At 39.8% G+C, this 15,086-nt stretch overlaps 1 protein-coding gene across 1 annotated transcript; it reads left to right on the top strand.

The window, feature by feature from the left end:
• Nucleotides 1–538: 538 nt before the first annotated feature.
• KIFBP (kinesin family binding protein) lies at nucleotides 539–13,868 on the top strand. Its single transcript, XM_072869387.1, has 7 exons — nucleotides 539–921; nucleotides 3,665–3,763; nucleotides 7,576–7,655; nucleotides 7,768–7,951; nucleotides 9,110–9,194; nucleotides 11,608–11,717; nucleotides 12,424–13,868. The coding sequence occupies exons 1-7, from the start codon at nucleotides 574–576 to the stop codon at nucleotides 13,300–13,302; spliced, it is 1,785 nt and encodes a 594-aa protein (XP_072725488.1). The 5' UTR covers nucleotides 539–573; the 3' UTR covers nucleotides 13,303–13,868.
• The last annotated feature ends 1,218 nt before the right edge of the window (nucleotides 13,869–15,086 follow it).

The following is a 15,086-nucleotide window of genomic DNA, read 5'->3' as shown; positions in this document are numbered from 1 at the left end:
AAACCAGCTGCTGCCATTTTCCTGCTGTTAAATGCCATATGTGTCTTGAGGGGTGAGCATTTCACTGGAAACTCGGCCCTGTGGGAGATCAATGCTCTTCTAAACATGTAGTTAACTGCGCCCTGCCTGTTCAGCAGCCCTCGAGTAAAAAATCTGGTTCTAAAAATTTTTTTTTTTCTGAAAAATTTGAGATCAAGCCCCTCAGCACTCTTCCTCGAGAGTGTTCTGTGGGCACAGGGGCTCTGGTGGCCATGGGGGTGCTCGCACTTGCCAGTTGCTGTCTGTCGATTCTGCACACTTGGCACCGTTTGCCCTCTACCCCGTCACAGAGGCTGTGGGGAAAAACGCTCGGAGTTTGAAACAGCAGGAGAGGGGAGCGCGAGGACCCCCCGCGGAGCCTGCACCGCGCCGGGCGCCACTCCCCGCTGTGGTGGCGGGAAGGGGGCGCCGCTGCGGTCGCCATGACGGCGGGGCGGGAGGAGGGGGCGGGGCCGCCCGCGCCACGCGGCGGTGATTGGCCGGCGGCGCGTCAGGCGGCGGCGCGCGTGACGCTGGGCGGCTGGCGGAGGGAAGATGGCGGCGGCGGGCGGCGGGTGGGCCGTCGTGTGCGAGAAGTTCCGCACCGCCCGCACGCTCTCGGCCGTGGAGTCGCGCAAGGACCCGGAGACCGAGCCCTACCGCTCCAAGTACAGCGCCCGGGCGCTGCTCCAGGAGGTCAAGCAGCTGCTGAGCGCCGCCGAGGAGGGCGGCGAGGCACGGCTGGTGGCCGTGCGGCAGGCCGTGCTCGAGTACGAGCTGGGCGTCAACCACACCGACACCGAAGAGCTGTCGGCCGGCGAGGAGCACCTGCAGCGCTGCACGCAGCTCCTCGAGCCCCACCGCCTCTCCCCAGACTGCGTCTCCCTCTACATACAGGCCCAGGTGGGCCGTATCTGTGGTGCGGGGCTGTGAGGTGTGCGCTGCCCCGGCAGCGTGCGGCCAGAGGCTCTGAGGGGTTCTGGGAGGCAGGGGTGTATTTGGGTGGCGTGAGGCGGTGGGGTCAGGTGGAGGGGGGGTGCTGTGTCTGTGCGCCATACTGCGTGGTCTCTGCTAACGGGTTGGAAAGGGGGTAATGGGGATTCATGGCACTTCGATCCTTTGATGGGTATGGTTTGTTTAATAATAATAAATGTCAGGGCTGCTGGTGTTTATTTCACACTTGAAGAAATAATTCACAGGTGAGGGCTGTGGAGGGATGCTGTTCTTTTTCAAGCTTGCATGCTGGGCATGCAGAGCACCTAACTCTGTTCTCTTAATAGAAACTGGATGTTGACAAAGCAGCGTACTCTTCAGGATAGACCGAGACAGAACTTGTAAGAACTGAGCAATAATAAATTAGTAGAAGGCTTCAGTATGTCCAGAACTTATTTGTGACTTCTTAACTGTCATTTGTTGTCAAAGTAAAGTTGGGGGGTGCTTTTATTTATGCAGTAGCCTGAAAAGGTAAATTGTTTTCAAAAGTTGTCTCTTGCTTTTCAGCCTTGCCTGTTTTCTCTTAATCTATTATATTTTATTCCAGATGAGTAAATACAGTTTTGTAGGGCTGGAAGTAATAATATCCACTTCTTTATACTGAAGAAAGTAATACTGTTAACAAAATTAGTACTTGTCATATGAAGATTTACAAAAGGGCTCGGTCTTTGCTCAACCACTCCATCATGGCACCTGATGTATAGTTACATATGTATCTCTAGACTTTAAATTAAAAAGAGCAGTTATTTAGATGTCTCTGTCAAAAATGGCTGCTCTAATTAGAAAAGGCTCATTGTACTTTCTTGTCAAACACTGCAAAACTGTCAAGGAATTGTGTGGTCATGTGGAAGGGCGCTAGTTAAGCAATGACTTGTCTTACATTGGTTAAATTATCTGAGTTGTCTGGAATCCATGAGGTTACATCTGCTCATTGTCCTTCAGTGTGATGGTTTGGGTACACCGCTACAAATCTGTTACCCATTATAAGACTGGAGATTGCTTGAGAAGCCAGTCACAATAAGATAATATCTTCCCAGTGTGTGTTGCTGGGGAATTGTTGCTTTTGTGGCTGAGGGCCAGGGATTCCACTGTGTTTTTGAATTGCTGTGTTGGAAAGCAGTACTTTTCTCTATGGGACAAATGCTGTCCTTTGCATGGATTTTTCCTGTTTTAGGGCCTTTAGGAATCAGCAGGATAAAGTTTCTGTGTTACGTATGTGAAGTACTGTGGTCCAACAGAAGACAAGTCTACTATCCTCAGGCACACAGCTAAGAGCAATGATGATAAATTATCGTGCCCTCAGCTTTCTATCCACAGGGCTGTAAAAGACTTGAGAGTTTAATAAAAAATCTGATATAAAAGCAGTAATTGTCAATAGTGGCTGTACTTCTCCATCGGAACGTTCTAGGTTATATAGAGTATGTTGTCACAGCACTGACTTCTATTTTGAAAGAAGGAGCATTCCTTTTTCTTGCTGGGCCTGTTTCTGTAGCCCTCCTTCTAATTTCTGAGCTTCTGCATAAGGATGCGTATGACAGTTTCTGTCTAATTAAATTTGATCTGTTCTACTGCTTGGCCGTAGGCAAAATATTTCTGTTCATAAACTTCATGCTTTGTGGTGCTTTCTTTTAAAGATAATAAATTGAATTGAAAGGGGCACAGGGCTGTCACGCAACTACACGTTCTAACTCTTCTTAAGTTTTTTGGGGTTTTTTTGGTGGGTTTTTTTTTTTTTTTTATCCCTGTTGGATTTTGTAACAACATTGCCTAGGAATTAAATTAGCACATCAGACATGGATTGTTATTAATGTCTTCATCTTTATTAATAAAATTAGAGGTACTTTTTTGTAAAAGGTGGATTCACAGATGCACTAACAAGTTACTATGTACACTGATGTAATTTAAATTTGAAGGCAGTAATCCATAACTTTTGCATCTTAACAGTCTCTTAGTCTCTTTTCATTGTTGAAAATATACAAGCATTCATTCCTAGCATATCTTTTTCCTGTTAAATTTTTCTACAGTCATGATGACAAATTTCTAATTCCTTGGCTCTTTTTAGAAAGATCCATAGAAAGATTAGAAAGATATCCATATATTGGTCATTGAAGGCTTCCTGCTTTATACGCTAACATACGCTACTACTTGGCAGTTCCGTATGATGAATGCAAAAGGAGAAGTACACGTAACTACACCGTTCCTGACCCACCGTCTCTCTTTGATGGACATGTCTGGCCCATGTACTTCAAACACCGGAAAGAAATGGAGGACAGCGGTGTTGATGTTGTTTATTTAGATGGATGATATAAAAGCTGCATCAATCATATGCAGAACATTCTGTGTGGAAACAGCTTGTTATTTGAACACACCAGTCCTAATTTATCAGAGTAAACACAGAAAACTGCAATTTGTTAGGTGATTTTTGTATATATTTGCCACTGTGTGAGAACCTTCCTTTCTGAGCAACTCGTGGAAAAAAATGGGTGGGCACAATTTTTATTTTTTTGAAATACATTGTATTAGAACATAGGGGTGTGTGTATATATATATAAAAAATAAAAGGATGAAGACTGATAAATTGCTTGGAGAAGATATGTAATGTAAATGGAACGTAATGGGAAAATAACTATTTTGTTTTTCCTTTTACCTTTAGAACAATCTAGGTATCCTGTGGTCTGAAAGGGATGAAATTAAAACTGCGCAAACTTACTTGGAATCTGCAGAAGCCTTGTATAATCAATACATGAAAGAGGTACTGTGTTTATTAATATTGTGGCAGGTCTTCCTTATAGTTTTAGTAATCTTTGAAAAAACATACAGTGGAATTTGAGTTTCTGAGCTTTATACTGGCTGCCAGCGTACTTTTGAAAAGTGATATGATTTGTACTGCTAGCACAGGAAGAGGCAAACTAGAGGATCGCTTGCTAATTTCAAAATGGACTTACTCAGGAAAATAATTTTGCTCAAAAATAATGTTCCTGTATGAAAGATCTTTGAATTGATAATCCAAAGTTGAAGACGGGTAGAATTTGGCTTTTAATTGAGACTCATCTTAATATTATCTTGGAAATGCTCTAAAATGTCAATCCATTGCTTTCAGTGGGAAAAGGAAACAAAACTCTAATATTTGCATGGTTTGCTCTAACCACACAGTATTGCATAGAGGCAAGTAGTTTAGTTCCATATCCAAGGGGACAAACTTACAAACAGCTAAACCTCTCATGCACATTAAACAACCTTTTGAGTGGCGGATTCTGCTGTATATCAACAAAGACTCCCTTGTGCTATTTTTAAGCTCTTTGCAAAGCTCTTCCTACACTGACTTGCCTCAGGGACAGTTTGTGAGTGAGCTAAAAACATTTGTGGCCTAAAGGAGCAGTATCTGTGTCTCAGGACAGTTATAAAGTTGGACAGAACTTAGTTTAATGAAATTGCAGTTCAGGTTTTACATGAACTTGGTTTATAGCACTTGGATTATTCTTGTGGAAATTTCAGAATGGGTTAGTCTTTATCGGTTACTTCCTGCTGTATTGCCACTTTTCTAGCTGTGCTGGTCTACAGTGATAGGAGATGTAGTGGATCTGGGGGAAAAAAAGAAAAACCACTTGTGCTGAAAAGCTCGTCTCTTTATTTTCCACCCTCTGGATTGGTTGGTCTAACTAGAGATACTACATCTCTCTACAGGCCCTCCCTCTAATTAACTCCTGATGTTCAACTTAGATATTTATACCCAGCCAAGCATAATATCATTGGCTTCCACATCGCCTCTAAAAGATTCTGGCGCTTGCTCCAGCGATTACGGAATTGTAACAGTACTACCATATATTTCAGCGGATTAAACAATGCTGCCAAATGCTTCATGTTTTTACTGTGGGCTTTTCTGAAAGGGCTAATTTTTGTTAGTCATCTGCATTTGTTGTTGGGTAATGGCTAGTGAATATTCCTCCTGGGGCTTTGCTGCCTGGCTAAGGTATATATATGTGACTATCAATAAGCCCACATCAGGTCACTTGTCACATTTTTTTCCCCAACATTTTTTTTATTTGCTACTTATATTTCAGGGCATTATATAGTCAAATGTATCTATGTCTAAAGACTTTTTTTTTTAAAGCAACTACACCAAAAGACTGTTTCTGTGATAACTTTATTGGGCTTGTGTCATGTTTCTCTGAAAAGACTGAACTGTATTTGACATAATCTGTGAAGAATTAAAAAAAAAAAAAAAAAGCAGGGGATAGGGAGCTTGTCTAGCTGCTTTACAGTTTATAAAGAGGACTTGAGTGCCTTGCAGTGGTGTTTGATCTTTAGGATTTGTACAACCGTGTCAACATCATCATTCAGAAATTATAAAAATGTGAATATATGTTTCTTAATGTTCCCCATTTTTAGACTATCAGGAAGCCTTCCTGTCTGGGAATCTTTGGTAAACTCTTGGTGATTGAGGCATTTTCCTGAACAGGTGGATTTAGTGTTTACTAACTGGGTCTTGTTAACTTTGAAATTGGGTGGGGTTGTTCCCACTGCCCCGCCCCCCCCAGCAACTAGAGCACAACCAAGGCAATTGCAAGAAAAAATATATTTTGGTAGAGTTACAAGATTCTTTTACTTTCTGCTCCTGAATGCTTTAAGTTCATATCTATTTTTAAATTATTTTCAAAAAATAATTAGTTATTGTAACAATATCTTGCTATTAGGAAAGCTGTTTGATTGTTTAATGCAGTACAGTGAAAATCTGAGGGTGCTATACTCTATGGGCAGGAGCTTGGGCTAATGAAGTCCACCTGGAAGAGGAGAGTTGCAGAGCTCCTCCTTGGGATGATTAAAGGCATAAGGCTTGACATCAGAGGATAAATCTGTAGATACAGGAAGGAGACAAGGGTCTAGCTTACTGTGTCATTTCAATTGCTTGCTTTGCAGGAATATCAGCTCTAGTCAGAATATATTGCAAATCTTGTTGGAAGGTTTGGGAGCCTTTGCGAGGTTGTAAGCCTTTGTATCTCTAAAGAAAACAAGATGGAGGGTTATAAATTCACAACTTAAAAACTAATGAGGTATAAACAGAAAATGCTAAAGAAAAAAGGTCATATAAAAAATTATACCTCTCTGGTAGGTTAAACACACTTTTATTTGTCACTGTCTGCTTCAGACACATTTTTTCATCTTTGGAGATTAATACAAAAATTCCATTAAAAGCAAACACACAAATCCTTTCAGGATATTTTAATGAGAAGAAATGAACATGAGAGTATGTCTTCTTCCCTTTGAAGTTAATGAATTCTCTACTGTTGCTCCTGTCCCTGCTTGAGTCCCTGTTATCTTATGAAAAGTATTTATCTGGACTGCTGCTTATTTATTGCCTTACTTTCTCTTGGGCTAAGATATTAATGGGTTTAGGAGAGGGCTAGGAAAATTGCATACTAAACTGGGCTCTGTTGCTAGCAGACATGCTGAGCATCCTTCAGGATGCACTGTGTAATGGTAAAAAGCCACCTTTAAGAAAGACATCTTAATTTGAAGTGTGTTAGAATTGGCATCTGAACTTACTCACAATTACTAAGGAAATTAGCACAGACTAATAAAACTTTGCCATAAGCAATGTTCATCTGTTGGGCTTGCCAGTTATGCTGGCTGTAACTTTATTGACAATTGTTTTAAGGAAAGGGTGAACAGAGCACTGCTGGAAGACGTATAGTTGTCACTGTTCTGCATTCATCTCAGAAACTAACATCACAGAATGCACAAAAATAAGTTTAAAATCAGAGTTACTTCTATGTGTACAGTGATATATTTATTTCTGTTCTTGATCAAGGAAAATGAACTATTTTGTATGTGTCACGAGATCTGTCTCTGTGTAAGGATTCTGAGAGAACTCATGGTTTAAAAAACAAAAAAAGCACTTCTAAATAAAGTAGTTCACATAATTTATAACTTGCATGTAGGTCGTGCCTTATGTCAAGGTTTAGCAGCTTCATCCTCCAGAGACATTGCCTGTTGTCTCATTCATATATTTGAGTAGTCTTACCAGCTTGTGAATAAAGGGATTCATTTCACAGTGGCAAGAGCAGTTTTTACAGCAGGTCTGCTGAGCACTCTGCACATAATGTTCTTTGCAGTACTTCCTGCAGGATGTTTTCTTGTTACTGATTAGTGCAGCTGGGCAAACGAATATTTCACACTTGAAGGCATGCTTAGTATTAAATTGATGCTTTAAAACCCATTATGTTATTGGACAAACTAAAGACACCGAATTATAGTCCTGTAGAATCCAGGTTGAGTACTTCTGGTGCAGATGGCATGTATTACTTTAAAGTGTGTAAGCAGAAGTCTTCTACAAGCTGAAAACATTGTAGTTCCATGTGAAATTGTGGCTTGCTTCTTCTAAATCTCCTGAGTTTTGTGGAATTGCTCCAGAGATGTGACATTCAGATAGGTGTAGATGCTTTATGTGAAGTTTTGTTCAATTTGTCATTGAAAAATGGTAAATTGTCTGCAGCCAGAAGAGGGAGTGCTATGTTACAAAGTAAGAGAAATGTAGTTTACTGAATATATCATGTACTCTTGCAGGATGGAAATCCTCCTCTGGATCCCAGTGAGCATTTCATGTCAGAAGAAGAAAAACTCACAGACCAAGAAAGATCCAGAAGGTGGGTGCATAACAGCATACCTAGATTATTATTACTTTTTTAATTTATGAGGGTGTATTTAGGGAGGGGAAAAAAAAAGAAGAAATCTAAAGAGGCTGTTGTTTTTTTTCAGATTTGAAAAAGCCTATACACATACTCTATATTATCTGGCACAAGTCTACCAACACCTGGAGATGATTGAGAAGGCTGCTCAGTATTGCCATACTACTCTTAAACGACAGCTTGAGTATTGTGGCTACTACCCGGTAGAATGGGCACTCAATGCTGCTACTTTGTCACAGTACTATCTCTCTAAGGTAATACACCAAATGTTTTTCTGCTGTAATTATATCATAAATGTAACTATCAAGTAAGACAATTGTTTAAACAACTGTTTGAGAAAGGGTACCATGTTGAATTAAAAATATCTTCCTGTAAAAGCACAAGTTGTCTTCTGACATGAAACATCTGTTAGTTTTTTCTGAAGGGGATATAGTGACTTCGCTTTCCTGTGGTGTTGTGATGGCAGTGGGAAAAATGAGCAGGGGTATAGACATTAGAAAAGCTCTATAGTTTATGAAGTCTTAGCAGTGATGTGACATGATGCCTTTAAGTAGAACTTAAGTAATCACTTAATTTTAAATTGTTTCTTATATTGTTCTCTTACAATACAGAGTTTAAAAACAAAAACATCTTAGGACTGAGGTATTGCACATTGTATGTTTCCCATAAATTATTGTCCTTTGTACTTTAGCACGTGCTTAAGACTTGTTTGAGCCTATGTGAACATTAAAGCGAACGTGTAAAATGGTGGCTGTTTGCTTCCACACATCTGTGTTGACTCTAAATAATCCACTATGTTAGGAAATGCTTCAGTTTTGTTTAGGAATTTCTGTATTCCAGACTATTCAGACGCTCTTTTCTGATGCTTAAAAGACTTCTGCCATACCGAAGACAGCTAATGCTAATTTCAATAGTAACTTGTAATTTCCATGTCTTTTTGATGCATTAATAGCACTAATCATTAAACAATGCATTGCCAAATATAAGTAAAGGAATCTAAATCTGACTCATAATGTTGACTTGTATGTCCAGCTCATTCTGACTAACACCCCATGATACAATCTTTACCACAAGACATCACTTCCTTTACCGCAAGGAAGTGATAGTAGCATAGATCAGAACAGTGAAAATGTTCACCATGTACGTATCTAATATTAAAAGCAAGGCTTGCTATTGTGGCTGTGGTAGAGAGAAAATGGTTGGTTAGAAAATACTATATTCAGTAGTAGACATGGAAAGATTATGTCTTTTCTTCCAGTGTCCAGGGGAATATGCTCCAGAGCCTCTCAGTTCTATCATTTCCCTTGTGTTCGTGTATCTTTACTATCTGAGGCGAGGAGTTTAGCCAAGCTGAGAGCAGTGCTTGGGCTGCTTATACCAGTGATAAATGCTGCCATTTTTGTTTCTCTCAGCAATGCTTTATGGAGTCCCGACACTGTTTAGCAGCGGCCAGTGTCATCTTTAGCCAAGCCGGACAGGTGCCATCTGCTGAAGACAGTAAGTTCATATAAAAGTTATGAATAAAATATTGTGAGTTAAGGATCACTGATACATAACGTTAGAGGTGAAGTCTAGCAGTATGTACAAAACTTATTTTAGAAAATTAACACTGGGATCTTTTTAATTAACAATAAAGTGGAATGTTTCTGAAGAGCTGCTACTACAGCTTAAGATTGGCTATGAGTAAACCCTGTGAGGAAGAACTCAAGTGCTTCTTGCTGGTGTTTCAGAAAGCATACCAGAATAAAAGTGAAATTTAAAACAATATCCATTTCAATAGTAGCAATGTCTCTGTTCACCCATTTGTCCTTGTACATGTGCTTAAAATGCAGCTTACCTTTGCTTCTCTGTGATCAGAGGGCAATGATTCAATGAACCAAACCAGATGCTTCCTGGGAATAGTTTTAAAAGAGGGAGGGAAACTGTAGCTCTTAAAACCCCAAATCCAGAAGTTACTTGTATTGGCTTTTGTTGCTGGATGCTGCAGCCTCATTAACGGCTATTTTTGGACTTGTGGCTCCTCTCCTTGTGGTTTTGGGTATTGATGGAAAGGAACAACTTTGTGGTTCAGCGGAAAGATCAATAAAAGAAACTTTTAGAGAATGGACCGCAGTTTTTTAAGGACCTGTGGTTACATGATAGTGTCAGTACTCAACATAAATCCTCTGTTTTAGGCTGAGTCTTTGCTTATCTACAGCACAGCCTTTTACATTCTGTGTCGTGGGCAGCTGAAGCTTCAAATCAATAGAGCTTTAACTCTTAGAGAGTGAGCAAGTACTCAGGGTAGCCCCTGTGTGAGTTCATAACGCTGACTTTGAACAGTGAATATACTGGTTAACTTTTAATGGTTTGAGCTGTTTAGAACACAAGCTCTTTAATCCACTGATGTTATTTCAGGTTAAAATATAACCTGAATAGACACAACTGAGTTTTATTTAATTGAATTTCAGTGACAGTACATTAATTTAATAGCTTTTAGTATTTCTCTTAGCTCAAAAAAATATAGAACTCTATGCAATTGCCTTTCTTACTATTTAAGTACTTTGAGGATGATGTCCAAAAGCTATTTAGTTTCAGGGAAACAGGGCTGTCAAGAGTCAGGTTATGCTAATCTGTTAGGCTCTTTGAAAACAGTGTATTATGAAATATTCAGTAGGCCTGAATCAATGTTTATGGGCTTCCATAGCTACCTGACTGCACAGTTGTCAGAGTTCATTAATACGCTACTTAAGCAAAAAAATGAGGTGATGTTTTCAGTAGGTGTGTAGAAACATACAGTCAGTTATGGTCTCAAATTCAGGTGCAAGACTGGAAGTGGTAGATAAGAGTCCTCTTCTTAATTGTACTTTATAGATTTCTTGTGTGATTTTTGGTCAAGTCCACTAACTTCTTCTATCTCGACTTCCTCCTACACCAAATGCGAGTAGTGATTTTTATGTTTGTTTCAATGGAGTAAACGTTTATCCTATTTTCCCTTCCTTTTCACGGTACAGAGAGCTGGGCTGTGAACTTGAAGATCATTATGCAGAAAGTTCTAACTTACAGAAAGACTAATACACAGTCAGCATTGGCCACTCTCAAGCACATTCATTTTATCGTGTTAATCAGAATATAAACATACAGAGAGATATTTAATAAAGGTGCTTTTTCTTAGATTAGCAACAATTATTTCCTTAATCAGAACAACTTGATTGGCTCTAATGAAAGATAATGAACACAGTGGATCTGAGTCTGAAGTTGGCTTTTTATTTGGTTAACAGGAATGCTAGTGTACCCTCATTGTTCAGCTAACTCACTGCCTTCTGCCTAGAATCTGGGAAATGAGTTATCTTTGAAATCCATTCGGTTTCTGAAAACATTATCTTGAGACATCAGCAGTGTTGCTACTTGTAACAGTGGGGAGACTGTGGGGAGAAAAATACAGAAGTTGTAGAGCTAATAAATCTTATGTTGGTACCAGGTAGATTAACAGAAGGCAGTTTCCCCTATTTTTGTTCCCTTTTTTGGTAGTAAGTCTGGGGCCCATTGCAATACAACTGCCCTAATCATCCTCAGAAACAATTACCGGGCAGGCAGCTGAACCTCAGAAAACAAATTGTCCCAATTTCTTTCTCTTGTAACAAAGAGCCATTAAAATCTTTTCCAGTAAAACACCTCCAAGATCAAAGGTCTTTTTAAACATACATTATGACCTATTTTTTTGGAAGAATTCATGCATGAGAAATCCATGTTAATCTATATGGTTTTCTACCAGAATGACAGTTTACAGAATTGTTATAGAACGTGTTTCTAAAAATGAGGAAAAATTAATTAAATACAAGTAATGTATTCTTTGCATGTAACATTTGAGGTTCTTGCTGGAGTGCTTGACTTCTCTTAAGGTTTTTATGTGTTTATGTCCATTCAATAGATGAAACGGAGCAAGACCAACAGGACCTTCGACAGAGAAAAGCTGAAATTGCAAGATGCTGGATTAAGTATTGCCTGAATCTCCTGCAAAGCGCTCGCAAATTACTTGAGGTAACTGAAAATCTGTTCTGTAGCTGTCATTGTTTAAAAACAAACAAAGTCTATTTTGATGTTTGTAACAGCAGTCAGTTCATAGTTGGTAGCAAATGAATTGCCCAATGAATAATACAATAGATGCTTGCAATGTAGCAGGTGTTTCATAGTATGCTTTGACTTTAATGCAGCACTTAGAAATAAGCACGGATAGGAGATCAGCTCTGTAGTGTCATCAGTGCACTCTCTCCTCTCTGCTGCGTTTTCTTGTGGCTTGATTTGGCAGATCAGTTCTTACTTAGTTGCTAGTAAGAACATCTTCTTAATACCCAACAGTTTTGTGTGCTGGTGTTCTCATTCGAGCCTTTGATTCATTCAGGCATTCATTTCATTCATTTAATCATTCATTCGAATGTTTAAAATTCAGCATTTGCTGAAATGCTTTGCAGAAGCAGGGCCTTTGGGCTCTACATTTATTGTTTTGGCTATATTGTCACACAGGGTAGGGAGACTAAATTGTCTTAGTCTTATGTTTTTACAGAATTGAGACTGTAATTTACATGATATTATGTGAATATAAGGTCTGATATGCCAATGTGTTTTCTCTTCTGTCTTGTTGCTAACTAGTTTGTACTTCAAAGGTAACTCATAAATAAAACGATTCAGTGTAAGTCACTCTTCGTAAGCCACATGCATTTTTAATTAGTATGCTTTGTCATTTCAGGATAACATAGGAGAACTGGATCCAGACAGGCAATTGGAACTTAAAGCCCAAAGGAAAAAAGAGGAGGATGAAAAAGAGAAGGGCAGGAAAAAAGCTGTCCTTTTTGGGACGAGTGATATATGTGACTCTGTCTTAGCCATGGAAGAGAAAGTGAGCAGCGTATATCCTTTAGATTTTCAAGAAGCCAGAGAAATCTTCCTAGTTGGTCAGAACTATGTTCAGGAAGCAAAAGAGTTCTTTCAGGTTGATGGTTATGTTACTGACCATATTGAAATTGTTCAGGATCACAGTGCTTTGTTTAAGGTACTTGCTTTCTTTGAAGAAGACTATGAGAGACGTTGCAAAATGCACAAGCGTAGAATAGACATGCTGGAGCCTATATACGCAGACTTGAATCCACAGTACTATCTGTTGATTAGTAGGCAGCTTCAGTTTGAACTAGCCGACACCTATTATGAGATGATGGATTTAAAGGTAGCTATTGGTAACAGGCTAGAGGAGCTAGACTCCCACACAATTAAAAAAATTAATTCTCTGGCTCAGTTAGCGATCAAATATTATGAACTCTTCTTAGATTCTTTGAGGAACCCAGATAAGGTGTTTCCTGAAGAGCTTGAGGAAGACGTTCTTCGCCCTGCAATGGTGGCTAAATTTCATATTGCACGACTATACGGTAAGCTTATTACTTCGGATAGCAAAAAGCAACTGGAAAATATGCAGACATCATTGGAATATTACGCATTTCTGGTAGACTATTGTGAGAAGTACCCAGATGCTGTCCGTGCTGTTGAAACTGAACTAGAACTCAGTAAGGAGATGGTGGGTCTTCTTCCAACGAGAATGGAGAGGCTAAGAGCAAAACTCTGTCCGTTCATATAAATACTTGCCTTGAGGGAAATGTGCGCTATTAAAATGATATCTGTCAAAACCAGTGCTGTTGGTTAGCTTCCATACTGATTGATAGAACTAAGGTGTCTACAGTTCGGCAGTCCACCTACAGCCTGCGGTAGTACAACTTTGTGAGAAACTCAGAGCTCTCCAGTTCAGTAGCTCACCCACACTAATGGTATAAACTTTAAATGTAAAGTGAATGTCCAGCTAATGCTTTGTATTGTTTGTCCTGTATGTAAATATAAACCTTTTCTCCCTTAAGGTTTTTTTCTTCGCCATATGGTTCAGTTTCTAAACGTAGTGCTGTATGAAAATTGTTTAAGAGAATCTGTTTTCTCTAGGAAATTTTTTCTAAGAAACCTGAGGCACGTTCTTCCAACTAGAATATATTTTCTCTCTTCTAACTTTTGTCCCCAGAAAGCTTTATCTGTATGAAGGGAACTTTGTTATTTTCAATATTTATTTTGTACATGGCTCAGTGTTTTCTTTTTTCCTCTGTTAATCAAAACCTAGTTGATAGAGGCTCAATAAATGGAGTAGCTTGGCTAAATGTTTTTCCGGAGTCCTTTAGAATTCTGTTTCCCTGTGTCTTACTAAGATATGATACATGTTACAACTTTGGCCAAAATAAATAGTTGTGAAAGTGTTTCTACATGAAGATGTGAAGAAGAACATGTGAGCAATTGAAATGCCAGAACCAAGGGCAAGAAAGCAGCAAACTTTCTTTTGGTGGGAGGAGATACCCTGCTCTTAATACACTGTAGAGAATTCACAGGGTAGAGGTGCTGTGCTCTAGTGCTCCAAACAGTTGCGGAATACAGCTTAAAGGCCTGGGATGCCATGGAAGGCTTCTTATCTTGTGTTGGTTAGGGAGCCCAGGTGCTGTCTTAGCAGAAGCTGCAAGTAGGGACCTCTCTGAAGTTGCTGCAGATCCCAGCGCTGCCAAGGCACCATTCACAATCTGCCTGTGTGCCATCAATTGCTGACTTCTCTATTAAAGCTGTCCTGGTTGTCATGAAGGACCTGCTGATCTGGCAATGTTCCTGGTCTTACACAACCTGTTACCTTTGCCTTGTTCTAATTTAGCCACCTATTTACTCTTTATGGAAGACCAGGCTGCATTTCTGACCCAAAACGTACACAGAGGTTGTCTTTGTATTTCTGGTGTCTATAGAAGGATTATGAAATAGGACCTGTTTTAGATAAAATGTAGGCTGAGCACATTGTCCAACCATATATTAAGAGATTATGGTCAGATGCCAGGGGATATGGGGAAAGTGAAGTGACAAGGTGATGGGGTACGCAGTAGCGTGCCACTCTGCACCAGCAGTCTTATCACTGTCAAGTTCATGGGGAAGATGTTCACAGCAACAGAGGGCATTGAAGGAGAATAGTCAAAACAACTGGATTCTTCTGGAAAACACAAGAAAACAAGGGGGGAAAAAAAAAGATGTTAGCTTGCAGGGTGCGAGGGGGAAGCGTGTGCAAGTAAGAAAGCGTGTACATCTTAAATGCGTGGTAAAAATCTCTAGCTTGCAGAGTTCTCTGCAGAAGACTTCTAACCACAAACAAATAGGTCAACAAGTGGGTCCTGGAAATGAGAGGCAGCAAATCTCAAAACTAGACCAGCTACCTGCATGCATATAGAATGAGGGAGAGAGTATGTGCATGTGTGTGTTGTTTCTGTTTTACTAAATAATTGCCTAGTCAGCCTTTAGGAGTTTCTTTTCTGCTGTCAGATCTTTAATTCAGCTTTTCCCATGGCCTGAAGG

This window comes from Ciconia boyciana, chromosome 8 (genome assembly GCF_034638445.1).
Source record: "Ciconia boyciana chromosome 8, ASM3463844v1, whole genome shotgun sequence".
Taxonomy (NCBI): domain Eukaryota; kingdom Metazoa; phylum Chordata; class Aves; order Ciconiiformes; family Ciconiidae; genus Ciconia; species Ciconia boyciana.
This window is presented reverse-complemented; position numbering and strand designations above follow the sequence as displayed.